General features: G+C 43.3%; 1 protein-coding gene across 2 annotated transcripts; it reads left to right on the top strand.

Moving 5' to 3' along the window:
* The first annotated feature begins 7 nt into the window (after window positions 1–7).
* On the top strand, window positions 8–27716 carry LOC125442974 (X-linked inhibitor of apoptosis). Of its 2 annotated transcripts, none has more exons than XM_048514799.1 (7): window positions 8–126; window positions 11450–12354; window positions 16244–16343; window positions 21167–21245; window positions 22481–22511; window positions 23447–23647; window positions 24608–27716. In XM_048514799.1, exons 2-7 carry the CDS (start codon window positions 11472–11474, stop codon window positions 24799–24801), a joined length of 1488 nt encoding a protein of 495 aa, XP_048370756.1. In that variant the 5' UTR covers window positions 8–126; window positions 11450–11471; the 3' UTR covers window positions 24802–27716. The 2 variants fall into 2 exon arrangements, with proteins under 2 accessions (XP_048370756.1, XP_048370757.1); XM_048514800.1 differs by lacking the exon at window positions 8–126 and adding an exon at window positions 5380–5491.
* Window positions 27717–27931: the final 215 nt, after the last annotated feature.

Raw genomic sequence — 27931 nt, 5'->3', positions numbered from 1 at the left:
CGGCCGCGCGGAGCATGACGGGAGCGCCGGGGCCGGCTGCCCTTTGAGCGTCTTTCAGACACCGGGAGAGAGCAGCGGCGGCGAGGAGCGCGGTCCTAGAAGAGGCAGGCGTTCCCCGGCGAGATTGTGGGTGTCCCCTGAAAGAGACATGTTGTCTTCGGGGAGGGTGTGTGTGTGTGTGTGTTTGTGTGTCCCTTACAAGAGACATTCTGTCTTCGGGGAGGGTGTGTGTGTGTGTGTCCCCTAGAAGAGGCATTCTTTCTTTGGGGAGGTGTGTGTGTCCCCTACAAGAGACATGCTGTCTTCCGGGAGGGTGTATCTGTGTCCCTTAGAAGAGGCATGCTTTCTTTGGGGAGGTGTGTGTGTCCCCTACAAGAGACATGGTGTCTTCGGGGAGGGTGTAACTGTGTCCCCTAGAAGAGGCATGCTTTCTTTGGTGTGCGTGTGTGTGTCCCTTACAAGAGACATGCTTTCTTCGGGGAGGGTGTGTCTGTGTCCCCTAGAAGAGAGTGCTTTCTTCGGGGAGGGTGTGTGTGTGTGTTTCCTAGAAGAGGCATGCTTTCTTCGGGGAGGGTGTGTGTGTGTGTCCCCTGGAAGAGGCATGCTTTCTTTGGGGAGGGTGTGTGTGTGTTCCCTAGAAGAGGCATGCTTTCTTTGGGGAGGGTGTGTGTGTGTGTCCCCTGGAAGAGGCATGCTTTCTTCGGGGAGGGTGTGTGTGTGTTCCCTAGAAGAGGCATGCTTTCTTTGGGGAGGGTATGTGTGTGTGTCCCCTGGAAGAGGCATGCTTTCTTTGGGGAGGGTGTGTGTGTGTGTCCCCTGGAAGAGGCATGCTTTCTTTGGGGAGGGTGTGTGTGTGTGTCCCCTGGAAGAGGCATGCTTTCTTTGGGGAGGGTGTGTGTGTGTGTCCCCTGGAAGAGGCATGCTTTCTTCGGGGAGGGTGTGTGTGTGTTCCCTAGAAGAGGCATGCTTTCTTTGGGGAGGGTGTGTGTGTGTGTCCCCTGGAAGAGGCATGCTTTCTTTGGGGAGGGTGTGTGTGTGTGTGTGTGTGTGTGTGTTTCCCTCTCTCTCCCACCTTGGGTTCTTGTTTCAGGCCTTGGGTTCTTGATTTAGGGTAGCGGTACTCAGAGGTGAGCAACATCTGCTTCAGCCCGGAAGTGCATCCCTGCTGCGTCCTGTTCTACGCAATGGTCCATCAAATTGCCCCAGGAGCGCTACAAGCAGGGCAAAAGAACCAAAGTTGCCCCACCCCTGAACTCCATGTGCAGCTCAGGAGCGTAGACCCATTTGATGCTGGCCTCAACTCCATAGGTCCAGCTTTAAACAGCAGGCTTTGATCCTTCAATTTAAAGCTTGATCCAAGCCTCGCTGAAGCCAGGATCAAACTGAGCAGCTGGGGCTGACTGGCTCCAGCTTTATACTGTTGGCTTGCCGCCAAGCTCCACCTGACATGAGGCTGATGTTCACAACCTGTCAGGGGCTCATTCCGCACATGCAGAATAATGCACTTTCAAACTGCTTTCAGTGCTCTTTGAAGCTGTGCGGAATAGCAAAATCCACTTGCAAACAGTTGTGAAAGTGGTTTGAAAACGCATTATTTTGCATGTGCGGAAGGGGCCAGGTATACAGAAATAATTATTAATGTACTTTCAGGATGTTTGTATGTCCATTTAACAACTGAATAGGGCTGGTTTGTCACAAACTCACCCTCTTCCCCACAGAGTACTGGATGTGTTTTAGGGTACAATATTGGCCCTTATGAGGTCCTTACTAGAGTGCTCAGGTAATAACAAAAGAGTTGATTCATGCTTGCTCCTCTCTGCACTTGTATTGCACCTTCCTGATACTAGCACAGGAATAACCATGGCTGTTCCCATGTGACCAAGGTTTCTGATGTTAGCTCTGCAACATGGAAGCATGTGCAAAAGTTGTGAGAAGGGACTCTTTAGCATGTACCTAGAACACTTTCCAGACTCCTTCACAACAAACATAAAATTTTGGTACACTGTAATTAGAACAGAAATGATTTCCTGAATGTAATACATTTTGAACTCCCCCACCCCCACCTCCCATGGACAATGAGTAGGACTTTGATTCCTGTGCAGTCAGTCTCATGTACTTTTAAGTATGCTCAGTGCAAATAACTCCTATATAAGCGTGCACAGGATTGCAAGATTTGCAGCTTATCTTATTTTGAGTATGGTTGAAATTAGCACAGCGTACAAACTGCATGAAGACTGCAGTCTTAATTCTAATTGATTTATTTGGATATCAGTCCAATTTGAAATCAGTGGAATTAACATCCAAGAAAACATAGTTAGGATAAGACTTCTCTAGCTGTGGGAGAGATGTATAGTTGAGAAGGTGTGGTATTATCCCACACTAATGTTGCCGACCTCCAGTTGGTCTGGCAGTCACAATGATATCAACTTTTTTCATGCTGAATTTGCAGGTTGATTGAGAGATTACACACTTGTTCAACTGACCTTAAATTCCGTTGGTTAGATCTACCTTCATCTTCAGTAGTTAGTTGAAACACAGAGAAAGGCTAGATTAATTGGTTTTTTAAGAGTTGTGATCAGCCTTCTTGACTTGCTGTATCTCATATGTACCTGCTGATTGCACTTATGTTGAAACCAATCAGAAATAACCACATGTGTAATAAATCAAACTTGGAGAAGGAGAAGACTGGTATTTTTCTATGCATAGGCATAGGCAAGCAGATCATATTTCTCTGGCTGGAAGTCTCAGAAGAAGAAGAAGTGAGATCTGTGGGAGAGATTCATGAGTAACTTGGGCTTTTTGTTAATCTCTAAGAGCAATGGGACCCTGACCTGGATGGCCCAGGCTAGCCTGATCTCATGAGATCTCAGAAGCTAAGCAGGGCTAGCCCTAGTTACTACTTGATGATCAAGGAATTCCAGGGTCTCTATGCAGAGGAAGGCAATAGCAAACCACATCTAGAGCAGGTAGGCAGCCATATTAAGAGGCTGGGGCAATCTGGGACAGCGCCACATCTAAAGGACTTTCAGGCAGCATGGGGAGGCAGAAAAGAAAAAAAACCAGCCACCTGGAAATCCCTCAAAAGGGCAAAACAGAATTATGCCATCCTTTTGGTTTGAGGCGCCTAGGTTGGTGTTCCCAGCTTGAAAGCCTAGGTGATGTTGGTTTGACCCGTAGGAATGCCCCTAGCCTGCCCCCAGCTGTACCAGCAGCCAGATTTAGACCAGCGCAGACTGATGTTGGCTCGACCCCTATGAATGCCCCTAGCCTGTCCCCAGCTGTACCGGCAGCCAGATTTAGACCAGCGCAGCTCTCCAGGAACCAAGCATTTCCAGGTTGGGTGTCCAGTTTGCCCGCCCCACCTGCCTAAGTGCCACTTACACTGGCAAGGTGGGCAAATGTGTCAGCATGGCCCCGTGCCGGCTCCATAGTCCAATTTGCCTCTACCCCCTTTGGATTGGGCGGTTAGTCTCTTGCCTTGAAAACACTACTTGGTGGCCATAAGTCAGTTGCAACTTGACGGCATTTTACACACACAGTGAAAGCGGTGAAACAAAAATTGAACCCTGATTTGTTTTAAAACAGTTAATTAAGCAATGCCAGAAATGCTGATATTTTAGGATATTTTAGGACACCCTCCCCAAAGATCACCGCCCAGAGCCCCTAGAGGATGGGGCGGTATAAAAGTTTTAAAAATAAATAAATAAATAAATAAATAAATTTATTTCCACAATAATTGTGGGGTTAATTTTTTGTGCCTTTATTTTTCCTTGCCTTGCTCAATAAAAAGAATCGGCTCTTTTTTCATTAAAAGGTAAACATTTATGCAGGTATCCTGTGTGGCTTGTTGACTGACAGTACAGAGAATAGAACTCATTCTCCTACAGTTGTATTATCAGAACTGAAGGCAGAAAAGTTTCTTTAATGTGATAAATGCTGGAGATTTCTGGCTAATTAGTGCTTTCACAGGAAAAGCCTTGAAAACTGTGGAGTGCAGAGGCAATCTCTTGCTACAGTGTGGCCTGCAGAACTCCCAGAATGACAACTGATCCCCAGACTGTGGAGACCTGTTTCCTGGGAGGAAATAGCTGCTTTGGTGAATGGATTGTATGATATTGTCCCCTGTTGAGGTGTCCCACCCCCATTACCCTCTCCTGACACCATTACCCAGTCTCCTAGCATTTCCCAGCCTGAGGCTGTCAATCCAATTCCACACCTCTACCTCAAACACCCCCCCTCCCCCCGCTGCCTTATTGTTATGCAATCCTGATTCTAACCATGTTTTTGGACAGTCATTGATGATAAAGAGAACTTCTAAAGTAAAAGTTCTGTTTAGGATTATCAAGTTAGGTTCATATATGCAGGAGTGCATGCTGGGAATGAGGTGGCAGAACAGACTTCAGACTTGAGAGAGGTGAGCCACATTTTAGAAAGCTGTGATATGTCAAATATGTCAAAATCTCTCAGCTGGGCTACTCTTTCTAATTCCATGGAAGGGGTTTTTTTAAGGCAAAAAAACATTCACAGCTAGGAAGTGCACTCCTTTTATCTACCTCATCCTCATCTCCCAGATAACCACCAAGAAAGCTAGCTGTGACATTTGCACGCATCACCTTTAGATCATGGCAGTGCTACCACAAGTGGAGCGGTACCCTTCTAAGCTTCCTTACTTTGAAGGACTTGGAATGGTGTAACTGTTTAGAAGAAGAGTTTGGGTTTATATCTTGCTTTTCTCGACTATAAGGAGTCTCGAAGCGCCTTACAAAACTCTTTCCCTTTCTCTCTCCAGAACACACCTTGTGAGGTAGATGGTGTTGAGAAAGTTTGGAGAGAACTGTGACTAGCCCAAGGTTTCATGTGTAGGAGCGGGGAAACAAACCTGGTTACCTGATTAGAGTCTACAGCTCGTAACTGCTACACCACGCTGCACTGTGGTCCCTGGTGGCCAGAGAATGAGGTGGCCAAGCCAAGAGGTGGCAGATTTAATTTTAGGAGCAATCTTAAGGTCTACTCAGAAGTCAGTTATATGTTTGGATGTTCCCCATAATTCTTTCAGAACCCTCGAGCGGGATGCTTCCATTTTTCAGCATTCTTTCACATCACAAACGCCCAAGCAAACAGAAAAAGAGCCCAACTGGCATGTTAAACATAAGAAAACATTCCAACGTGAACCTTCTGGTTCTCCCCTTGTCGTTGAAGCGGGGCCATCCTTTCAGCCCATTCAGGCTCTGGTCATTTTTAATCCCCCGCCCCTCCCCGTTCGCCGTGTGAACCAGATGATGCGAATTCGCGCCTGGTAGTTGCGCAGTTCCGCCACCAGGTGTCACTCGGCTATGTTGTGGCTCCTCTCCAAGGCCGTGCGGGGGCGCTTCGGTTCTCCCTCCGCTCCGGTCAGACGTTCCCAAGTTCACAAGCGCCGCCATTTTCTCACCTCCCTGAGCCAGTTTGGGCAGCTGGTGGCGGAGGGGCTCCTCGGAAGCAGGACTGCGCGGTGAGTTCCCGGCCAGGGCGGTCCGCTTTTTGCAGGGAAGGGGAATGCAAACGTTTCTGCCCTAGTGCTAGGGCTCAGTGGTTGCTGGAAGGGAACGAACAACCTTGCAGGTAAAGGCAAGGTTGACCCACACTTAAGCAATCGCTTAGTAGGGCGGAGGGCATCGCTTGCTCCTTCCCCCGTAAGAGCTGCTATGGACCTCTCTCCTCGTTAGTCCACATGAGCCGTGACTCGCCCGAGCTCATACCCTGCTAGAAAAATGTGTTCGCCTGCAAGGTGCGACTGTGCACTTTCCTCCCGTTTGGTTGCAGGGTGGAGGAAAAAAGAGGATCCCATTTGCACGCCCTCCGGCACATGCCTCCAGTAATTCCTTTTCTGTTTTTGCAGATATTGGAGAGGGAGGGCGGTATTCCTCCCTGGGTATCGTCTGGGGCGGTCAGAATGAAGGTTGCAGGAGAAGATTGTTGCGTGCACGCGAGTCTGTCATTTGATAGATTCATGTCTCTCGTCGTAAGGCACGTGTTTTCAGCGTTTACACAGACCTAACGAGGGTGTTTTCAAATGCGTGTCATGGGTCGCCTTCCCGTGTGCGGTTCTCCTCGTGTGTCAACCATGTCTTCGGCTCTGACCGGTTCCCTTGGTATTAATCCCCTACTATAATTACAATAGAATTATTTATTTATGCCCATAGATCACTAGCCATTCCTAAACTGAGTGACTCCACAAGTTCTCACAAGTTCTTGGATTCAGAGTGGAATAACTCACAAGTTACTCCACAACTTCGATTTAGAGTGGAATAGCTCACAAGTTCTTGGAATAGAGTGGAAAGTTCTTGGATTTAGAACGGAATAACTGAAGAGGGAATTTCACCTTGAGAAAGCTAGTACCCTAATTGCAAGCGTGTTACTTGAAAGCTCCTGCATGACCTGTTGTCCATAACTACTACAATCTGTCTTGCTAGGAAAGATCTGCAGTATCTTTAACAAATGCTAAGTTTCTGGACTTGATTGAGAGTGCATTTGATTCCACAGTGATTATCATTTGGTTAAGATAGCTTTAAAAGGGAAGTAGGGTTTTTTTTCCCAAGGACAGGTCTTTCAAAAGGTGCAAAGGTTAGAAGGAAACTGAGCTCCAGTTGCAGGCAATGGCTTTCCCTTTCGCTTTCATGCCTGCTGATGTCTTCCTGGTACAAATGGAATGCTGGGTGCTTGGTATGACTCATCAGGCCTGGACTCCGGATTGGAATATGCGATACTTTTTTTCTGCAGACAAATGGCTTTCATGCACCACTAAAATGAGAACTGAAGTTTGCAGTCATCTGTACATGACTTATCTAGAAAGTTGTAATGACTTCAGTAGAATATGTCCAAGTAAAGGTGCATAGAACTGAAATGTGAAGAAATTAGCAGGGCGAGGACCAGCTTTTTTTGACAAGTGTGTTGTGAGTCCTGAGTACAGGTTACAGTAGGGCTATCAGTATGCGTATCCTTGAGAGGGCTGACCAGGCCAGTGAGCTAGCTGAGACAAACACCCCTTCTTGCTCCCAATCTCACCAACTGAGGTAGCTACACACATGTATACACCTTGCTAGTCCAGGTCCGGCTGACCAAGTTACATTAATGTCATATCTGGTCCTTGTAACAAATGAGTTCAGCACCCCTGGGCTAGAGCATGCTATGATGTACATTTCTTTCCTACTGCATTATGGTCACTTGTACTTTTTTAAAAAATCCAAGGTTGATTTGCATGGGCAGTCCCAAGTATAGTGGACTGGTGTGACATCTGGTCTGCAGAACTGAAGAGCTGATAGTTGAGCATTGCTGCAGAGCAGGGGCGAAGGGTAGGCATCCTCTAACATTGTGCCTGCAGTAGTACACCAGACTGTTTTGCTTGGCATCCAGGAGCACATCTCCAGCCAGCCTTGCCCTGGCAGCACTGCTGAAGTCAACAGTGCAAGAGAAGGCGACAGGCATTACTTATGTCAGTCATCATCACCCTGACCTAAACAGCTACCTGTTATGTCCAGGGTTGGATCCATAAGAACATAAGAACAAGCCAGCTGGATCAGACCAAAGTCCATCTAGTCCAGCTCTCTGCTACTCGCAGTGGCCCACCAGGTGCCTTTGGGAGCTCACATGTAGGATGTGAACGCAATGGCCTTCTGCGGCTGTTGCTCCCGATCACCTGGTCTGTTAAGGCATTTGCAATCTCAGATCAAGGAGGATCAAGATTGGTAGCCATAAATCAACTTCTCCTCCATAAATCTGTCCAAGCCCCTTTTAAAGCTATCCAGGTTAGTGGCCATCACCACCTCCTGTGGCAGCATATTCCAAACACCAATCACACGTTGCGTGAAGAAGTGTTTCCTTTTATTAGTTCTAATTCTTCCCCCCAGCATTTTCAATGTATGCCCCCTGGTTCTAGTATTGTGAGAAAGAGAGAAAAATTTCTCTCTGTCAACATTTTCTACCCCATGCACAATTTTGTAGACTTCAATCATATCCCCCCATCAGCCATCTCCTCTCCAAACTAAAGAATCCCAAACGCTGCAGCCTCTCCTCATAGGGAAGGTGCTCCAGTCCCTCAATCATCCTTGTTGCCCTTCTCTGCACTTTTTTTCTATCTCCTCAATATCCTTTTGTGAGATGCGGCCACCAGAACTGGACACAGTACTCCAAGTGCGGTCGCACCACTGCTTTATATAAGGGCATGACAATCTTTGCAGTTTTATTATCAATTCCTTTTCTCATGATCCCCAGCATAGAGTTTGCCTTTTTCACAGCTGCCATGCATTGAGTTGACATTCCCATGGAACTATCAACTAAGACGCCTAAATCCCTTTCCTGGTCTGTGACTGATAGCACTGACCCCTGTAGCGTGTATGTGAAGTTTGGATTTTTTGCCCCTATGTGCATCACTTTTTACATTTTGCTACATTGAACTGCATTTGCCATTTCTGAGCCCACTCACCTTAATTTATCAAGGTCCGGCTTGGAGCTCGTCTCACTCCTTTGTGGTTCTCACCACCCTACATAATTTGGTATTTTCTGCAAACTTGGCCCACCACGCTACTTCCACCCCAATTTCCAGGTCATTTATGAATAGGTTAAAGAGCACTGGTCCCAAAACGGATCCTTGGGGGACACCACTCCTACATCTCTCCATTGTGAGAACTTCCCATTTACACCCACTCTTTGTTTCCTGTTCCTCAACCAGTTTTTAATCCATAGGAGGACTTCCCCTCTTATTCCTTCATTGCTGAGTTTTCTCAACAGTCTCTGGTGAGGAACTTTGTCAAAAGCCTTTTGGAAATCCAAGTAGACAATGTCCATCGGTTCACCCCTGTCCACATGCCTGTTTACACCCTCAAAGAACTCTAGTAAGTTTGTAAGACAGGATTTGCCTCTGCAAAAGCCATGCTGACTCTTTCTCAGCAGGTCTTGCTTTTCTACATGTTTTATAATTTTATCTTTAATGATAGATTCTACTAATTTACCAGGAACAGATGTCAAACTGACTGGCCTGTAATTTCCCGGGTCCCCCCTAGATCCTTTCTTAAAGATTGGTGTGACATTGGCCATCTTCCAGTCTTCAGGGATGGAGCCTGATCCATGCAATACTGGTGGCAATACTGGGTTTTGACATGTTCCAGCAGTGTCCAGGTACAGCCCATATCGGGTCCCCTCCCCTTTTTTTGTTGCTGGTGCATCAATACGTTCATGGGTAGAGGTCAAAACCTTTTTAGACCCTTTGGTTGCCCACCCCTGCTGTACTCACTTGCAGACTATACAAGACTCCACCCCTGGCATCTTTTGCCTGTGAATCTAATTTTTTAAAATCTAACAGAATGCAGAGTTAAATTACTGCCCTCAAACAAGTCTTCCAAATACACCATTAGCAAATTGTTTCTCCATCTTTGTTGTGTGTTTTTTAATTGGTGGCTTGTACATTTTACTGCTCTCGTATAGCTACTTTGCCGCCCAACTTATTTGCTGCTGTAGTCTGTTTTGTGTTGTTGTTAACGTGGCAGGTTATTTGATGGAGCATTGAAACAATTTTCCAGCTTGTGGTCCATCTTCAGTTGGAATCTACAGCCTTTTTTTAGCAATACAGCTTGTTGTGCCAAAATATTTGTTTTGTTTTTCTGTTGTAACTGTGGAGCTATTATTTTGCTGTCTGCATTTGTAGCATCAGACTGAAGGGCTGTGTTAATTGGTATTGGTTAATACATTTGAATTTACGCAAGGAAATTGAATAGCAGCAAAAAGCAAGTGCAGTGTAATGGCTGATCTTGGAATCACAAGGTCCAATGAGTAGATCTTGCTTCAACTAACATGTCTTTCATGGTTGAGGTATAGTAAGAAAGCATGTAAAGTGTTTTGAACAATTGGCAGCACTATAGATACAGTGCATTACAGTTCATAATGCAACTGGTTAATATGAAACATTATTCTATCGTAGTCATCTTAGAAGAGGCGTTCCTTCCAACGCAAGAGATCTTCAGGAATGCCTTTTCTAAAATTCTACTTTTCATGGGGTTTTTTTGTAATACCTATTTTTTAAATTACCTGTTTCGTTGAGGGCACATTGTTACTGAAAGGATATTTAATTGATTAACCAACTAGTTAGCTGAATAAATATTGAAGCTTAGCTGTTTTGTTGTTTTAGCTGTTTTGTTTTTAAAAACCAATCATTGGTTTGTGCATCTGGCAATGGGAAAGCAGTTACAACCTTGTAAATACATAAAGCGCATGTGGAACTTTATAACACAAAAACAGCTGTTGAATGTTCTTCTCCCAGTTGTTTATCTGGCCAAGCCCAGTCTTTAAAACATTAAACACATAAGTATAGAAGGTATGCTTTTCAGATAAGGTGATTACAGCTTGATACATAAATCTCCAGATCAATTCCACTGAAGTCAGTTGGCTATATCAGAATAAAATGCTTTTGAATTCACTATCTTGATTGGCAGCTGTGCAGGCTTAATGTTTCCGCAAATTGAAAGCTTCATTCGTGGTTTGGACACATTACACATTGGAGAATCTCAACAGTAATCACATTTTTAAAGTAGTCCTGCTCTGGATGACGACTGACAGTCAAAACTTTTTGAGGGGTTTGTTAGACGCAGAAATTTTTGAACCCCCGCCCCTTGAAAAGCTGATACTACATATCTGCTTTTTCGAGTTTTCCTGAATATTTTTGGGTTATTAAAACCAAACCTGAAAAATATGCCTGCTTTTGGACTCCATGGGGATCTGAGAGGCAGCAGGTGGCGCAGGCTACTTTCCCTTCCTCTCCCCACACCAGAAACCTTGTGAGGTAGGTGGGGCTGAGAGAGTTTTGAGGAACTGAGTATTCCCAAGCTTACCCACAAGAATGTAGGAGTGGAGAAACAAATCTGGTTCACCAGATAAATCTGGTTTACTTTAGTTATGTTACTACCACTTCCCAAGATCGCTGCATATTATAGTATGTCGAAGAATGCTGTTAGGAAAGTATCCTTAACAGGTTTCCTTGGGAGTAAGTCCCATGTTATGCAGTAGGGCTTCTTCCCAGAAAAGTGCCCTTAGGGTTGCAACTCTTCTTTTCTTTATGCCATCACTTATTCTTTGACACACCCTTATGTTCATATGCAATACGATAATAAAACATAATAAATGTATAGCGATACAATATAGATAAGATGCCAGCTTAAGTCATGGTTAATGTTTCTCTAGCTAATTATGTTTTTACAGAGTCTTCTTCCCATACTGTAAATGTTTCTGTGCAGCATTTTAGCATATTTCCTTCTTTTCTTTCCTACCCAGTTTAATGCAGTGAATTCAGTTATAACGTAATACATGCTCAAGCTATTCTGAATGGGGGTAGACATTTGTCACTGTGCTGTGTTAAATAAGCATAAAATAATTTCTGATTATTGATTTCTAATTAATATATTCTTGTATAATACATTCACAGTTACCTGGCTCCGGAAGGAGGAATGACGTGTAATGGACCAAATAACTGCACAGCTGGTGCCAACCACAATAGTGAATCTGACCAAGAGCTGGCGAAAGAATGCTCCCGACTGCAGACGTTTACCACGTTCCCAAATTTTTGTCCCGTTTCTGCCTTAAGTCTTGCACGAGCTGGCTTCTTCTACACTGGTGAAAGGGACAAAGTCAGGTGCTTCAGTTGCCACGCAACCATAGAAGGATGGCAGCCCGGGGACACTGCAGCCGGGAGGCATAAAACTGTCTCTCCAAACTGTGCGTTTATTAATGGCATGAACTGTTGTAGGAATGGGGCGTGTTCTGCTCTTCCGAATGTTCAGCAGAGAGCCGATGGCCGCCTTGCAAATGCTAGTAGCCAACAGTCCTCTGCTTTCTCCTCTGACCTCTCTGCAGATTATCTGCTAAGAACTAGGCAGGTGGTGGATCTTTCGGGCAGCCTGTATCCCAGGACTCCTGCCATGTGTAGTGAAGAAGCCAGGCTGGAATCTTTCCGTAACTGGCCTGCCTACGCTCCTGTAATGCCAACCGACTTAGCCAGTGCAGGTTTCTATTATGCCGGAATCGCCGATCAAGTTGAGTGCTTCTGTTGTGGAGGCAAGCTGGGAACTTGGGAACCTGGTGACCAGGCCTGGTCAGAACACAGGCGCCACTTCCCTAGGTGTCTGTTTGTCCTTGGCCATGATGTCGGGAATGTTGAAAGTGCCCCAAATCAACCGAGCAGTGCGGAACTGAATATAAGTGACGTACATGATCCCAGGCTTCCAAAAAACCCATCTATGTCAAGTTACGAAGCACGACTCAGGTCCTTTATAACGTGGAGGTATTCGGTTAACAAGGAGCAGCTGGCTCAAGCAGGGTTTTATAGCACAGGTAAGCTGGATGCCAGGTGTCATGATTTGTCTTGCTACCATCCATGGAATAAATTTTGCACAATATGGTCAGCCACGCATAGGAAGATTTTTACACAGCTCATCACTGGGTTAGCAAGTAGTGAATTTAAAGTCATTGGTAAGTAAATGCTGTACACACCCAAGAAGCGGTGACAGTTTTCTAAGGAGCTGCCTTTAAAAATGTTGGGTTTATTTGGAGCCGTGTCATTTATACTTGAACTTGCCCTATTCCTTTTGCTTGGTTCTGGGTAAACTTATATGTCCTGAACTTCCTAGCACCCTCCCTCCCCCAATCAGAGAAGCTTGGAGTGAGAGAGAGAAACCCTAAATTAATGATGAGAGTTTACGCTTGATTAAAATCAGTCTCTCAAGAGACAAAACCTCCTCTTTTTACATAAAAATGTACCCACTCAAGAAAGTGTTCCTATGTTCATCGTGAACCTTGTGATGGAACATACGGTGAAGTGGTTTATGAAATCTCTACTTTTTATTTTCCATTTAACAATATAAATGAGAAAAAGAACAAAGAAGCCCATAACTGCTGTAGATGTCTGTCCTTCTTTCCACCTTGAAATTGCAACCAAGGCAATGCTAAAAGCATCTTAGGGATTTGGTTTAAACTCAGCTGGTGACTGTGCAAGTCTGAGTAATGATGAGAGGAGAAAGCCAAGATTTGCCTTTTGCTACACCACCAAACCCAGCAGTATTCCTAGTGCTTTGATTGCTTGGACAAAGATCTGGCCCTAGGTGCCATGCAAGTGATCTGGAGCGTGGCCGTTGCCACGTGTGCCACGATTTGTCTTCCCCATTCCATACTAGTGCAATATGGGTTTTTCTGAAAATCATGATAGAAAATAAACAGGAGTCCTATGACACTTTAAAGACTTGACACTTTTTTTTAACGCCACCATAAACTTCTGTGGACCAGAGCCCACTTTTTCATAAGCATTAAGGGAATCCTCACTTTTCACTCATTTTATGTGGGACGGTTTTTAAAAAGGGGTTTGAGAGGCCAGAAAAGGCAGAAAGCACAGAATGAAATCTGATTATGGAGTGACTCCAGATGCTTGTTTCTGCAGGTGCAGGGACTTCCGTTTGTGGTGTACAATGTTCCTGCCTTCCCTCTCCCAGGACAGCCCAGAATGCCAGTGGAAATCAATTTTCTGGGAGAGGGTTCTCTTTCCCTAGGAGCCACTGTTGAATGGGAGCATTCTTGTGCCTGGTGCTCTGTATCTCATTAGTCTCAGGGGCATGTAGGTGCATAGCTAACATGGTCATGTAATTTCCTGCCTCTTTGCAAGAGACAAGATTAGTCAGTATCTGGTTAATCCAAGAAGATATTTTGTCCTTTATTTTTGTAAACACATTGAAAAGGCACCCACAGTCTGATTATTTGTTTACATGGAAGAACTCTATCCTTATAGGAGCAACAGTGGCGTAGTGATTAAGAGCAGGTGCATTCTAATCTGGAGGAACTGGGTTTGATTCCCTGCTTTGCCACTTGAGTTGTGGAGGCTTATCTGGCGAATTCAGATTAGCCTGTGCACTCTAACACACGCCAGCTGGGTGACCTTGGGCTAGTCACAGTTCTTCTGAGCTCTCAGCCCCACCCACCTCACAGGGTGTTTGTTGTGAGGGGAAAAGGGAAAGGAGATTGTAAGCCCCTTTGAGTCTCTACAGGAGAGAAAGGGGGAATATAAATCCAAACTCCTCTTCTTATTTCTGCTTTTGGAAATAAATGTACTCCATAAGCAACTTTCCTGATGCTGGCTGTGACTGTGCTTTAGTTACTTCTGTGCTGTGCTTTGGAAATAGAAAATGTTTTCTCTTTCCTGTCCTTTATTTTTGCTAAGGTTTAAATACTGAGATGCTGGAAGATCTGTCTGTATATTCTGTCTCGGCTAAAAATATTAGTATGTTCAGTTGAGGTGCAGCGGTTGAGAAAATTGTGTGCTTGTACATTAGAATATAGTCTCAAACGAATATAAGAATTATCACATCATGTTGCCTTTGTCAAAATCATTATTTTGTGCATTATTGAACCAAGGTGCTCTGATACAGAAGCATTTAAGAGTGAGTGATCAGCCTAATGTCATCCATCAGAGTTTCATGGCAGAATGGGGGATTTAAACCTGAGTCTCCCAGATATTAGTTGAATGCTTAACTACCACACCACACTGGGTTTTGAATAAAAACATCACTAAATACAGACAAGCTTCCTAAAAAGACATCTCCATTACTACTGTCCTTTTCAAATGCAGCCTTTTGAGGAATGGTGAATGTGTTAGGGCCAACTGAAGGAGGGTGTCGAGCCATTTTATACAGGCAGTCTCAAAGCAGGCCTCAAATTTGGATTTTTAAAATTGTTCAACATTTTATCACTTTTGTAACTAGTTTTTATCTTGACCTGCATAGCTCCAGTCTAGCCTGATCTTGTCAAATCTCAAAAACTAAGCAGGGTCAGCCCTGGCTTGTATTTGGATGGGTGACCTCCGGGGACTGCCAGGGTTGTGATGCAGAGGCAGGTAATGACAAACCCAACTCTGAATGTCTCTTGCCTTGAAAACCCTATGGGGATTCCATAAGTCAGCTGTGACTTCAACAAACATACACATGCTCTTATGCACATCATGAATAGTAGTTTTTTTAAAATTTTTATTATGACTAGGGACCTCAAAGCCTGCTTCTGTGTAGACCTCTGAGAGGGCTTTTCTAGGGTCTGCACTGATTTCATGTTGGCTTTTTCCATAGTACCAACCAGATTTTGACATATTTACCAGGAAACAGGTACCACTAAGACACCAATAACAACTATGTGCCCAGATCCTTTGGCAGTATCTGGTTGATACTAGGCTTGGTCAATACCTTATATATTTGGTAAAATTCAGATTCGAGCTTATTTGGGCATAAAGTATCTGTATGCCTGAATAAGCCTGAGTAGCAGATTCGGTATGCCTGAATATATTCAGGTTCATCTGACTTTTTTGGTATTTTTTGGTGTTTTTTGTGTCTTGGCCTGCAGGGGGTACATTTTTCAAGCTAGTGGCACCAAAATTTCAGGATCTCATCCAGAGATGATCCTGATGATGTCACCCTAGTTTGGTGAAGTTTGGTTCAAGGAGGATAAGGTTATGGATCCCCAAAATGAGTGCCCCATCCCCCATTGTTTCCAATTGGATCTAACAGGAGATGGGGCTACCCATTTGAGGGGCCATAACTTCCCCCCCCCCCCCGAACTTCACCAAACTCAGTTGGTATCATCAGGACAGTCTCTGGATGAGACCCTGAAATTTTGGTGCCAGTAGCTTTAAAAATGCACCCGACAGGCACCCCAAGAAATTTGCCCAGATTCTCTACTCTGCAGTGGCTTGGCTCCATTGTAGCCAACGGGAAATTTCTGTGTGTGTGTTTAAAAAATGCACCCCCTGCAGGCCAAAATGCAAAAACAAAAAACAAAAAAGCCAGAATGCATTGAATTCAGATTGGCTCATATTCTGGCAGGACATATTTGGGCTGATTTTGACCTGAATATGCCTGAACGGGCCCAGATTTGGGCCGAATTAGGGATTCAGTGTATCCAAATCTCCAAACCTAGTTGATGCGGTAGTTGTTGTGTTTGGCTTGTTTGTTGACTGCTGGAGCAGCTTTTGTTTTTGTTTGTCCAATTGTTGTCCAAATGACACTTGATACTCATGTTGGGTCACCCTATCCATGCACATCTCCCTGAGGAAGAATGTGATATAAATGTGAAGAGATTGGGGAGGTTTCATAGCATGCAGCTGTAATCAGCTTACCAGAGTTTTATTTGCAAACGGTAGAAAGCAAGAACAGATTTTAATTAACCAGGTTTGCCTCCTTTTTCTCCACAGGTGATGGTGATAATGTTCTTTGCTTTCACTGTAGTGGTGGACTACGGGAATGGAGGGCAGATGATAATGCTTGGGAGCAACATGCCCAGTGGTTTCCTGGGTAAGGCCCTTCCTTTTTGAGCTTGTTGCATGTATATTAAATTGGTAGCACTTTCCATATGCCTGGACCCCATTTTCCTGTTTAATCAAGACCCACACATGAATTTCTCAGCCAGTCACCCAGGGCTTAGAACAGTGATACTCAGCAGCTCAGGTGTGACACGTGGCTCTTCTGAGCATCATTAGTCAATATGTTAGCCACCATGGGTTTCAGGAAAGCAAGTGATGTCATTGCCCTGTGATGCACTCAGTTGGTAGAGGATTCCTCTGAGAAACCTACCAGTTGTGGGTGGGAAATCTGAGTGTCTCTGAGCTGTAGGCCTCGTGACAGAGATGGAATAAAAAGCTTGTCTTCTCCGACCTGTGTATTGTTATTACAGCACTCAGGAAGCTTTGAACATATGAAAACACTTTTTACCATCCCATCCACTGATGCACAGTTTCAGACATTTTTCAGAAAAATTTCATTTATGTTTAAATAAATAATTTAAATATTGTTAGCAAAATGTTAATAATGTTAATAAAAGAAAGCAAATAACACCATGTACAAGTTTGGGCCATGCTTTGTATCTCAAATTGATCCCGTTTTTGATGAGTTATGCACCAGGATGAGAATCCCAGAAGCCTGGATAAAAAAGGAAAGAACACAAGAAAAACTTTGAGGAACTTGAGAGCACCAGAGAGAATCAAGTCTGGAGAGCCAGGGAAAGTCTTGGGAAACCCTGAGGAGCTACAGAAGACTTTGAAATGTTCTTGAGGGCATCAGGGTCTTCTGAGGAAGATTGCAGCCTCTTGTCATAACCACAAGCTTTTGAAGGCTATCAATATCAGTTAATTGCTGTTAAATTAAGCACTGTTAAAAGTGTGGGTTTAGATGTAGTTGCCTGCTGGTTTAGAACTAAGTAATTATTTGGGAAGACCAGTGTCCCTCTAATTTTTTTTCATCACTGAGCGGAACTTCCCAACCACTGAGCGCAATTTTAACTCTCTCTCACTAGAGTTTTGACACTCCCACTCTGAAATGCTTTCACTCTCTGCCAGTTCAGCATAGCTTTCCCACATGCACACTCTGTAATCAACCAATCATATAGCTGTCATCCACCTCTCATCCCCCCTTTCTCCAACTCAGCTCTCAGTTTAAAGTCACACACACATTAAAATGATTACCCTGCTCTTAAAAAAAACCTCTAGATCTGTCTGACCTGAGCAATTAACACCAGTGTCAAATCTATCCTTCCTGGGCAAGGTAATTGAGAGTGGTTGCGAGCACCTCCAGGCTTAACTGGAGGAAACATCGGCCCTGGACCCATTCCAGTCCAGCTTTTGAGCTGGCCATGGGGTAGAGACGGTTCTGACCACCCTCATGAATGACCTCTGGAAACAATTGGCTTGGGGCAGGTCAGTGCTGCTGTTATTGTTAGACTTAACAGCAGCTTTTGACTTGGCCAACCATGACATTCTGACCATCCTCCTCATTGGTGTGGCGATTTCTGGGACAGCCTTGCAGTGACTTTGCTCATTCCTTGAAGACCAAGGATAGACGGTTGCAATTGGTGGGAGAACTTCCATCCGCCTCAATATATGGCATCCCACAAGGAGCAATTGTCTCACCAATATTATTTAGCATTTATATGCATTCTCTTGTCAGGTTGATCCTGGGATTTGGACTCAGTTGTTATCAATATGCTGATGACAACCTGCTGTGTCTGACGATTGAATGGTCATCCAGACACCACTCTAGATGTTTAAGCCAGTTGCTTAGGAGCTATGATGGAATGGTTGAAAAAGAGCCAGCTGATGCTAAATTCACCAAAGACAGAGATCCTGCGGCTGAGCCAAAAGGGCAGGTTGGAGAATGTCAGTTGCCAACTTGACAGGATACAACTAGTTGCCATGCCAACTGTCAACAGCCTATGAGTGTTCATTGATTCCTCCCTGATGATGCAGGCTCAGGTGAAATGCGCTACTCGCTTGGTGTTTTTCAGTCTTTGCTCGGTGAATCAGTTGGGGACTTCTTGTCTAGCCATGACATAAAATGGTTGGTCTTTGGCTTTCTCCGGGATTCAAAACTCCATTTGGTGGCTCAAAGGGAGTTGCACACCTCAGATTAAGGGGAGAGCCAGAGGAAGCCACATAGACTCTTAAGACTGCCTCCCCTTGCTGGGATCACACGGGAAGGGACGTTTACTGTAGCAATTCACTGAGGTAGAGAAGACAAGTTAGTGGCATCATCATCTTTCTCTGCTGGAGATTTCGCCTTCCCCACAGAAAATTACATCCAAGTCATGCTCCTCTCACGAAGAAACAAAGATGAAATGGAGACCAATAAGAGAGGTCAAAAATGTGTCGCAGATTAGTCCAGCAAAAACCAGAAGATCCCTCTAAAAGGTATGACCTTATAGTAAACAAAAAGCTTATTTTAAAAGAGGCAAAATGAAACTGCTTTAAAGGAGAAGCTTGGAAATAATGGTGTTAGAGAATAATAGCTGCTTTAAGGCTATAAAAACAACTGAGCTAGTTTTTCTTTGTTCTCTGTAGCTGGTGGGATGCCAGGTTAAGGACAGTTAAGACCAGAAAAGAAACACTATAAAGGAAGAAAGCTTTACTGAATCATAGAAAGGGACATGACTGAAAGGACAGTTTCAGTTATACTCTGTTGCTAATATGGATTCTTGTCAGTGACATCTAGTGGTCAGAGATGGCTTCACAAGTAAAGGTTCAGTATCGTTGGGATTTCAAGTGCTGTCAAATAATATCAAAGCAATGGCTACAAGTATACTAAGTCTACAATAGAAAATGAACTCCATAAAAAGTAGAAATATATACCCCACTAAAGTTTCCCTTCTGACTGGACGCAGCGTATAGACTTCTCTCTGTGATACATCTCTGAAGATGCCAGCCACAGATGCAGGCAAAACGTTAGGAACAAGATCTACCAGACCCCAGCACACAGCCCAGAAAACCCACAACAACCAGTCTATAAAAAGTAGTGTTGAAATAAGCACACCAACAACAGCCAAATTATTGAAAGAAGTTAAAGAAATAAAGAATGATCATAAGATTATTGGTCAGTTGGATGAAGACGTAAAGATGGTAAAGGAAGAAATTTAAGATTTCATTTAAAAAAGAGCTAACTCCGTTCATATGGAATCCAAAGTGCATGAACCTGCCGTACATCGGGAATATCAGACTAGAGAAAAGGCCTTAAGACAGAAAAGTTGTAGAGGAACTAGACCTTTCTAAAGAGAACCTTAAAAAGAAGCTTTCCAACACTTTGGCCAAATTTATGATGATACAAGATGAAGAGATGGCTGGAAAGATTGAAAAAATATACAAACTCCAAAAATCCAAAATCACAGGAGCTGTGTAGAGACATTATCATCTTTTTCTCTACAAAAGACACTGCAGATCAAATTATGGAGGCCCATAGAAAATCACCATTTAAGATGGATGACAAAGACATCGTCATCATGAAGGAACTTCTCCCAAGGGTCCTGCAGAAGCAAAAGGACTATATTTTTCTAGTGGAAGCTCTAAGGAAAAAAACAAATAAGATTAACCTGGCTCAAGTGAGAATAAGTTCTTTTTATGTGCAAATGACAGTAATGACAGCCTCAGAGAGTCAGCTCTGCTGCAAAGCGCCAAAGAATTCTATTTAAAAAATGAAAGAGTTTACTTAAACACATCCAGTGAAACAGCTGAAATGTAGGTAAAAGTCAGTAAAACCAGAGTAGCATGTTAAATATTATTTTTAAAAAGATTGTCAGATAACAGTTGTAAGTATTTAACTAGTAGGTCAGAAGGAGAAGGAAGGATTCAAGAATCTATTTGTAAATAGTTTTTAAGTCCAAGAAATAAGTTAGAGAGATAAGGCTACATTATGTATGTACTTTATATGAAATGGAGTGGAAATTTGAATAGCTTTTTTCTTTTTTTAAAAAAAGCCCGTGGATCTAGATATTAATGGTAACAGTACAGTATTAAAGATAAATTTTGCAATGGGTTTTGGGCAGGAAGTCAAGTAGTTTTATGTTGCTTTATATTGTTTAAGTAGCTTTTAATGTTAGAGTGATGATGTAAAGATGGGTAGTGTGGTGTTTTAGTTGTAGTGAGTAGTTGTTAAAATTCAATAAAAATCATTATTAAAAAAGGTGATGCAATTGGCACCTTATCCACCCCAAAATGACTTAGCCATGGGGATGCATGCCTGCTCTGGAAACTTATACTGGTCCAGAATGCAGCCGCAAGGGCCTTAGTGGAACCTCATGGCAGGCACACATGCAACCTGTGCTCTGTCAGCTGCATTGGCTCCAGATGGAGTACCAGAACAAGTTCAAGGTTCTGGTACTAGCATACAAAGCACAAAGATCGGGCTACATAAGGGACTGTCTCTCCCATTATGTCCCCAAAGGATACTTCAATCAGCATCTGAAAATCTACTGGTGATCTCCCAAAGGAAGTCCGGCTTGCCTTAACCAGAGCGACCTGGTGGAACACTGTTGAATGAGATCAGGGCCCTGAGGAATGTAATGCAGTTCTGCAGGGCCTACAAGACAGAGCTGTTCCACCAGGGTACGGTTGAGGTGGCAACAGTTAACATCTTTGGCATCCCCCTTCCATCTGACCCACCAATGTAGTCCTTGATATGTCTGGGCTTTATTTGCCATTGGGTAAATATGTTTTCTATAATATGTTCTTTTTAGGACATATTAAGGACTCTTTTTTATTAGCTAATTTAGTCTCTCAGATTTTGACCCATAGCCTCATTACCTATTTTAAGTAACCTCAGGATTTTTTTTTACTCAGATGATTTTATTTTCCTAGATGTCATTATTTGCTTGAAGAAAAAGGACAGGATTTTGTCAACAGTGTTCAGTTAAGTCGTTCACTTCAGGCTTCTACAGTGAGTATGAGGTTTTCTCCTCAGTAACATATTTTGCCAATGAGCTCAATCATTCAATTGAATTAATAATGGCCTTTGGGTTGCAGAATGCTTTCTTTTTAGTGTTTTGCCAGTTGCCTGTGTATTTCCTTTAATGAGTACATGGTATGACTGAACGAGTTCACTGCTTCAGTAGGAGAGTGGCATTCAAGTTACTTGATTTTGTGTATTTGTTGTTGTTGATAGAATGTAGTGAAAAACAAATGTGTAGGGGGGGGGGGGGTTGCAGATTTTTGCCCAGAAAATGGATGCTGTTATTAGCATCGTTGTCACCTCCAGGTTAGACTATTGTAACTCGCTCTACGCGGACCTTCCCTTACGGTTGATCCAGAAGTTGAAGTTTGTCCAGAATGCAGCGGCCCGGCTTCTCATGGGCAGTTCATCACGGGACCATATCTCGCCTGTTCTGCACCAGCTGCACTGGCTCCCACTGGAGTTCCAGATTGTCTTTAAGGTGTTTGTTTTAACCTTTAAGGCACTCCGCTCCCTGGGGCCTTCATATCTTAGGGACCATCTGTCCCCATACGCCCCCGTTTGGCCTATGCATTTGGCAGGGGCCAATTTGTTGGTAGTCCTGGGCCCTTCCATGATACGGCTGGCCTCCACCCGAGCCAGGGCCTTCAGTGCCCTGGCCCCCACCTGGTGGAACACTCTCCCCCCAACCATCTGGGCCCTGTGGGACCTAGAACAGTTCCGCAGGGCCTGCAAGACAGAGTTATTCCGCCGGGCTTTTGGGGAGGTCAGCTGTTGAGGGTACCATCTCCTATATTCCATATTCCATCTCTAGAGCTCACACTCACTGTGTAACTGCCCTGATGAGCCGTGATGCTGAATTCGTAATGATTTTTGGAGTTAAAGTTGGAGTGTCTGTTTTTGGAATGATTTTAATTGAAATTTTAAACCAAACTGTGTTTTTACTGATCTGTACACTGCCTAGAGGATTGGGCGGTATATCAAAACTAATAAATAAATAAATAAATAAATAAATAAATAAATAAATAAATAAATAAATAAATAAATAAATAAATAAATAAATAAATAAATAAATAAATAAATAAAATCACCTAATGTTTATTGAATGGATAGAGCTGATAGATTTGCACCAATTGTGGTAGTTTTTCCCCTTTATATCTTTGCATCTTACATCCATTGTAACCAAAATGTGATTTAAGTTTCTGCTTTTTTCCCCCTCAAAGATGAGTACTGAAAATTCAGCATTTATCAAAGGTAAGTATGCCAGTGTTCACAGTGGGCCTGCTCCACTTTCTAACGCAGCAAGCCAAATGCAAGCCACCAGCCCTGCATGCCCGCCAAATAGGTTCTCAGTAAACTTTGCATTTTTAGTTACTGAGCATCTTGCAGGCTACAGCATTAGCTGTCAATTTGTGTTCCGTTTGGAAGATCACAAGTTGTGCTAGCTTGGTTGAGACTTTTCCTTCATGGCTTTTTATTTACTGGATTGAGCACAAATTCATCATAAATTTATCCTGCTTGGGATAATTATAATCCTTTCTGATTGGGTTTTGTACTCTCTTGATGGAATCTGTGTGTTCATAATTTGCATAATCTCATGCATTACTTGTTCTCTGTCTCTCGCTCACTCACACACTCATACGCGTTCTTTTTATGCGTGCATGTTTCTAAAACCTGCTTATTGAGGATAATATTTCATGTATCCTACCAAAATAAGCTCCCAGCGCACAAAAACTTCGTATAAGACACTTTGGCTCATTCCGCACATGCTTTCAAACTGCTTTCAGTGCTCTTTAAAGCTGTGCGGAATAGCAAAATCCACTTGCAAACTGTTGTGAAAATGGTTTGAAAACGCATTATTTTGCGTGTGCGGAAGGGGCCTTTGTTTTTGCTAACATTTTTCCTGCTTTAGAATTTTTTTTAATGATTTGGGAGGTGGGGAAATGTTAACATGGAGGCTTCAGTTTTCTTCCAGTAGTTAAACATTTGATGGTAAAAATGATTAATGAACATCTATCTAGCTTAGCATTAACGCTTTCCTTTAAGTATGTGAAATGAGTGTATTTTCAGGGCACAACCTATATTTTTGAAACCGTTATTCAAACACTGATATCCTGCTTTTCTTCTTGGGTCAAGGTGACTTACAATAATTTCCTGGTGTCTCTTTTCATTTACTGTTTGCACTGCAGATGAGGAACTTTCACAGAACCATTTGGTCCAGGGTGTGATACAGATGGGTTTCAGCCTGGATGAAATAAGGAAAGCTATGGAAAGGAAACGCCACCTTTCCATTGAACACTACACATCTGTGGAGGCTCTGGTTGCAGATTTAATAAATGCACAGCGTGAAAATATATGCAGCCCATCTAATGAGAGCACCTTTCAGAAAGGTGAGCACAATGAATTTTGAAACATCATCATTATAACAAGAAATGTGGGTGAGAGATGTTTTTACTTGGGTGGGGGGAGGACACAGGTTGTATGAGGTTTGTAGTCCAGAAACAGAATCCTCATGTGATTTATCTCAGTATTAAGAGAAAGGGCTTCTCACCTAGTTCACCCTAACACACCTTAACTACAGCCTCCATCTCATATTGCGCACACACACACACACACACACACACACACACACCAGACATTCAAAGACAGGTTCCCCCCAGCCTGTAACATTTACAGGAATGCAAATGGGCTGCTTAAGAAGGAAAGGTGGAAAAATTATCTGTTTCTGCCAGTGGAAAGTTGGTAAGATTCAGTAAATCTTGCCCATGTTGCAGATGGAGGGAATTATGGTTAAGAGGCAAGTAAATTGCTTGTGGCCCCTATTCACAGGAACAGTGATGCAGCCTGAACCGGAGGACTACTTACTCAGTACTGTGCACCAGTTCATCTAGCTCAGGGGTAGGGAACCTGCGGCTCTCCAGATGTTCAGGAACTACAATTCCCATCAGCCTCTGTCAGCATGGCCAATTGGCCATGCTGGTAGGGGCTGATGGGAATTGTAGTTCCTGATCTGAACACAAATCTACAATCCTTTGCTCTTCCCTTGGTCTACGGAGCCTTGGGTATAGCAGATATAGAGGATGTCTCCATCTCCACTATATCCTTGCAACAACCTTACCAAGTAGGTAAGGCAGACAGAAATTATTGGCTTAGTCTTACCCAATGTTCTTTATGGCTGTGGGGATTTGGACCCATATTTCTCCAGTGTAAGACCAAACACTAACCACTACACTGTATCTCTGTTTTGATGTTTTGTATACAGAGTCATGAGGAGGGGGGTGTAAGGAGGGAGAAATGTAAAATCTGGTGCTTTTTTCCTTCTGAAATTATTTTATTCCCTCCACCCATAGGCCTCAGTATTGAAGAGCAACTAAGACGCTTGCAAGAGGAGAAGTTGTGCAAAATATGTATGGATAAAACCATCTCTGTGGTCCTTATTCCTTGTGGGCACCTCGTCACTTGTCAAGATTGTGCGGAAGCTGTTGAAAAATGCCCTTTGTGTTGCACGCCTATTACAAAAAGGCAAAAGATCTATATGTCATGATTGGGAACATTGTGCCACATTAGTGCAAATCAGAACATTAATCACAGGTGACAGAACTTTGTTAGCTGAGTGTAGTAGCCTCATTAATACCCAAAACTGGATCTCAAGAGGCTGCTTGCTTTGGAGTAACAGAAGTTATTCCACTAACATAGTGTGCTAAAGAACCGTACAAATCAGGTGACTGCTAAATTGGGGTTTGTTTGTTCTAGTCCTAGTGTCTTGAGGATGAGAGAATCAATGTTGACATGAGCATGTAATCGGTATCAGAAACCCATCCTAGTATAACTGCTGGAGAATGACTTGGCCTTTTCCTTGAAACAGCAGCCTGTACCAGTCACCCTTTCTCCCATCTATCACCTGCCTTGTGGCATGTCTCAGGTAAAGGTATTCAGAGGCCAAATCTCCAAGGAATTAAATATTTGTTTCGGTTAGAGCAAGTCAGACTGCAGGTTTCAGCTTCAATGACTGAATGCTGCTCATTTTTAATTTAGGTCAGAGGACTCTTGGAGAGTGGGGCAGTATTCTGCCCCATGAAGCCCCTCCTGCTGGCCAGACCAGTACGTTTTAGAGAGTTTTACCACCTTGATGGGCTCCAGGCTAAAGTTGTTCTGGCCAAAATCTTCTCACAGTTTGGGATGGTTAAAATTTAAAGAAAATTTCAGAGCATGCAGGGCTAAAGTTGCACATTTGGCTCTGCATTATGTGCCTCTTCCGCTTTGTGTTGTGGCCCTGGAATAAGTGTTGTGGCCCCCTTCGCCCTCCTTTTATTATTGTCATGGAAGTAAAAAGCTGGTACCATCTCCTATCCCTGAGTTTTCATGGTGTACTAATCACGTTGATGCTAATCTGTACCAAAGAGGAATGGGCCACCAGTGCAAACCATTGGCAGAAGCAGCTTTTTCCTGCCTTTCTGAATCAGGAAGGCGATGCCGAAGGTTGCATGGTTGAACAAGCCACACAACCAGCTGCTGAGGAGAGGGTTCCACCAGAGACTCAAAGGGCAGAAGAGGCAAAGGGGGTGATCCTCCTCACTTCTTCACTGCAGCCTCTCTCTCTATTGCATGGTTCTATTTGGGCCTCCAGTATTCAGATCCCGGAGGAAAGGGGAAGATGGGCAAGATCTGCCCACTCTTCTCACTAAAACTTGCGTAGGATCTGATGCACTAAAATAGGGGACCAACAGTAGTGTTGACGTGGACTGCAGTCAACATGTGTCAGCCTTAGTTATTTCAAAATGTAAAATATGTGGAAAACTGACTGCATGTGCAGACACACACACACTACATAATACAAGCGCTGAGGAATTGCCTTCACCCCTCACTGCTTAGTCAAGTGTGGTTTTTGTTTTAGAATTTGATAGTCTAATTGCCCTGCATGCACACTTGTCCAGTTTTACACGGAGTAAATCTGAAAGGATCAACTGACTAAAATGTAAGCAAGACAATCTTATTTAACAGGCTCATGGTCAGACACTTGTCAAAGAATACCAACAGTTTCACGAAGTGGTTGGTGAAGTCCAGAATGGTGGCTTTCCTTTTTCAATTTGAATTAGAACGTGGTGACCCTTTAAGCTCCTGTCTGTCACAGGTGATTGGTTGCTGGCACATCAACATGAAGTCCTTTGGTTTATGTGAGTGACTCCAGAGTAAGCAAACTGACAATGCTTCCCACACATTAATAATTCCTAAGTTTGTGTGCATTTTCCACATAAATTTGTTCTCCAGTGTTTGGATCTACTGTCTTGTGTTAATTCCTGTGCCTCGCTCTCAGTTGCTGGATTAGTCAAGGGTGTTTTGTTCCTTGACTTGTGAGTCAATTTGTGACCGTCTGATATGCTATAACACCCTCATCCTGCTGCTAAGTGAACGTCCAGCAGATGTGAACGGAGCATCTTGTATATCTTCCAACTTAGAAACATTAAAGTGCCAGTTTGTTGCACATGAGCCTTTGTTTGCCAGAAAGTAGGACACTACAGTTGCAATCCTGTGCTTGAAAATCCCACTGACTCGAGTGGGATCAGCACAGGTAGTAAAGTGTGAGATTGTAGGTTTGGGTCCTAATTCACACTACTGTGGAGGGAGGGAGGCTGCTGACAGGCAGTCACAGGGGTTAAACTGTCTCAGTCCTCCTAACTGATATGCCCTTGAGGTGCAGCTCTCCACAGCAGCCATTTGAATAATGTTTTTCATTCATTAACAGGCTAGGGATTTTTTTGTGTGTGTGGTAGCGGTGGGAATATTAGCCACAAATGCAAGCATGCTGTATTTAAACGCTCTTTAGCCTAATGTTTGGTGTTCTGCTTCTGGTACAGTTATTTAAAATTCACATGTATCAATGCTGAGTTTAGCCTTCCCAATTCTCCGGCTGTGCATCCTCTATTGTATCTTTAATGAGGTTTATGTGAGAGTACAGCCCGTGAGAACAAAGCAGTGGCACTTGGTGAGTTGCATTCTTCGGCTGGCGGTCTGGCCATCTGTCTTGTTTGCGTGTCTTTGTAACTTCATGTAATTCCAACAGGATGTGGATTTCTTTTTCTCTAAGGATGAAATATTTCCAAAATGCAGAGGTCCTTTTGCTTTTTTTCCCCTGGAAACACCAAGCAAATCCTTGAACTATGCATATTTTCTAATCTGTAGACCCAGGGACAATGCTAGAACACGTGTGCATAACAGAGATTTGGAAATGAAGGTACATATTTTGCTTATAAATATTAATTGTTGATCTTTGGCAAATGAAAAGTTAAATTCCTCCCTTCTCCATCATGCTGGATTAAAGCTTTAGAGAACCTATTTTAATATATTGAAGGAAGAGTTACAGTTATTTTTAAAGTGTTGTAATCATGTAAACTAATCTTGGAGCTGTTTTGCAATCCAACCTTGGTGACAAATTTTTAATAAAGGCATTTTCTTATGGTTTGCCATTTGTTTCTCAGGTAAGAAGTGATAAGTGTGATTGTGAACAAACTCTAGTCTCATTTCCCCTATCCCTTTTCCTGCCTTCTTAATATAAAGGAATGGGAATACTTTTAGAGGAATGTGAAAGAGCTATAAGAAGTGATGGCATAGGCAATTTTGCAACTTTAATGGATTATATCCAGCCTGACAACAGTAGAGGCTAAAATAATGCTTTG

This window comes from Sphaerodactylus townsendi, linkage group LG13 (assembly GCF_021028975.2).
Source record: "Sphaerodactylus townsendi isolate TG3544 linkage group LG13, MPM_Stown_v2.3, whole genome shotgun sequence".
In the NCBI taxonomy this organism is placed as follows: Eukaryota; Metazoa; Chordata; class Lepidosauria; order Squamata; family Sphaerodactylidae; genus Sphaerodactylus; species Sphaerodactylus townsendi.
This window is presented reverse-complemented; position numbering and strand designations above follow the sequence as displayed.

What these genes read in the sequence shown, in the direction of transcription:
- LOC125442974 (XM_048514799.1), top strand. Translation starts at nt 11,472, where the DNA reads ATGACGTGTAATGGACCAAATAACTGCACAGCTGGTGCCAACCACAAT. An exon ending in AGCAGGGTTTTATAGCACAG is followed by an intron (nt 12,355 to 16,243) that starts GTAAGCTGGATG and finishes TTTTCTCCACAG; the next exon opens with GTGATGGTGATAATGTTCTT. An exon ending in AAATTCAGCATTTATCAAAG is followed by an intron (nt 22,512 to 23,446) that starts GTAAGTATGCCA and finishes TTTGCACTGCAG; the next exon opens with ATGAGGAACTTTCACAGAAC.